At 46.7% G+C, this 1,566-nt stretch overlaps 1 protein-coding gene across 1 annotated transcript in view; it reads left to right on the top strand.

Moving 5' to 3' along the window:
- Pmar_PMAR006855 (conserved hypothetical protein) overlaps positions 1-628 on the top strand; it is a gene marked incomplete at both ends in the record, with an annotated part of 3,851 nt that extends 3,223 nt beyond the window's left edge. Inside the window, 4 exons of the mRNA XM_002788117.1 lie at positions 27-153; positions 197-316; positions 362-452; positions 605-628. Of these exons, the coding sequence (XP_002788163.1) occupies positions 27-153; positions 197-316; positions 362-452; positions 605-628 (362 nt within the window). The remainder of the gene's footprint in view (positions 1-26; positions 154-196; positions 317-361; positions 453-604) is intronic.
- Between the last annotated feature and the right edge of the window lie 938 nt (positions 629-1,566).

Here is a 1,566-nt window from a genome sequence, read left to right as displayed (position 1 = left end):
AGTGCTCAACAAGGAGGACCCTATAGAGGCTTACTGGATGGATTTTGTGAAGTATAAGGAGCCTGAGATGAGCGAGGCGAAATGCAGATCGGACCTGATCTGGCTGGAGAAGAAAATGGCTTATGGAATTTCAGCGGCGCCTACGAACACTCCGTAGCATAGGAGTAGGCGGAAATGTGGTATTGGTGGTATTTAGGAATCGTTATAAATTGCATCTGGTGGCTCTGCCGTCACGAGAAGTCTTCCTTACTGTTGATAAGGAGGGGCGACCGAGGGCGGAGACGACGTATAAGGGGAAGAGGGTCTACTTGTTGAGGTGGGGGGGATGGTAATATGAGATGTCGATGGTGTGGTATGTAAGGATATATGTGGAGGCTAAGGAGAACCTTATCGGAGTGCCGACGGTCAAGTGGGTTAACGTACATTGCCTTGACCCTGAGACTGGAAGGGAAGTAGGAGGAAAAGGGGGAGGACTTTTTGTGGAAAAATGAAGCTCTTGTGGTTGTAGCAGCACATATGTTCTCATTGGATCAACCGATATTGACGTTAGTTCTGCTGTATGTGTACGCAGAGTGGACGATGAGATGGTAGGAGTATTTTTCAGGTTGTTGAGAAGATCAAGCCGTGAGGAACTCCAAAGGCAGTGTGAAGAGTAACTAATAATAGTGCGTTTTTGAGTTTCACATTATGCTCTGATTCTGAGTTGAAGTTCTGTGTCGCGCGCGTCACGAAATTACATAATGTAGGGGGAGGGGGTACCGAAGTGAGCTCATGTTGGGGAGGACCAGCAGTCCTCAGGGGTAGTGGAAGTCACCGCTCGACGCTTCAGCGTTGACATGTTTTTGTTGTTGCCCTATTAGGGAGTATCGGATCGAGAAGGAGAGGTAGCAGTGATAGAGTCGGACATTAGTGTGTGAAGTCGCGTCATGCCTATGTTCCACCGAGCAGTGCTGAGAAGTGTGATGAGCGCTCCCTCCACTGTGGGACAAGTGAATTTCGCTTTCTCGTCGTGAATAACAGGCTAAAAAATCATACAAGTTGTTTTCCATTATAGCGATTCTATCGAGCTGTGGTGAGGAGTGCGAAGGGCGCTTTTTTCACTGTAGGGTGATTGCATAGTCTGTTTCCATGGTGAATTTCTGGCAGGAAACATTCGCATGGAAAAATTCACTTTGATTGTTTCCCATCTTCCTGTAGGGTTTGCTGTAGTAGTAGTAGTAGTAGTAGTAGTAGTAGTAGTAGTAGTAGTAGTAGTAGTAGTAGTAGTAGTTAATACTCAAGGAGAGTTGTTTTTTTGAATGCTACGATTATCCCCACCGTTGTGGGGCCGAGGTGGCATATTCCATGCAAGGATTAGGACGACAGAAGCGTTCATGCTTAGGGCGGTGAAATATGAGGCTCGTCTGAAGCAGTAAGATGCGTAGTAAGGATTAGTAAGGAATTCTTCTGCGTGCGTAAGATACGCTATAAACAAGCACAATATGAGGTTCATGAGTTGGGCACAGCAGCGAGTTCGGCAATATCGGCTAGCCACAGTGAGGAGTATAACGTGTGTATGAGGAGGAA

This window comes from Perkinsus marinus, assembly GCF_000006405.1.
Source record: "Perkinsus marinus ATCC 50983 genomic scaffold scf_1104296928836, whole genome shotgun sequence".
Lineage (NCBI taxonomy): Eukaryota > Perkinsozoa > Perkinsida > Perkinsidae > Perkinsus > Perkinsus marinus.
This window is presented reverse-complemented; position numbering and strand designations above follow the sequence as displayed.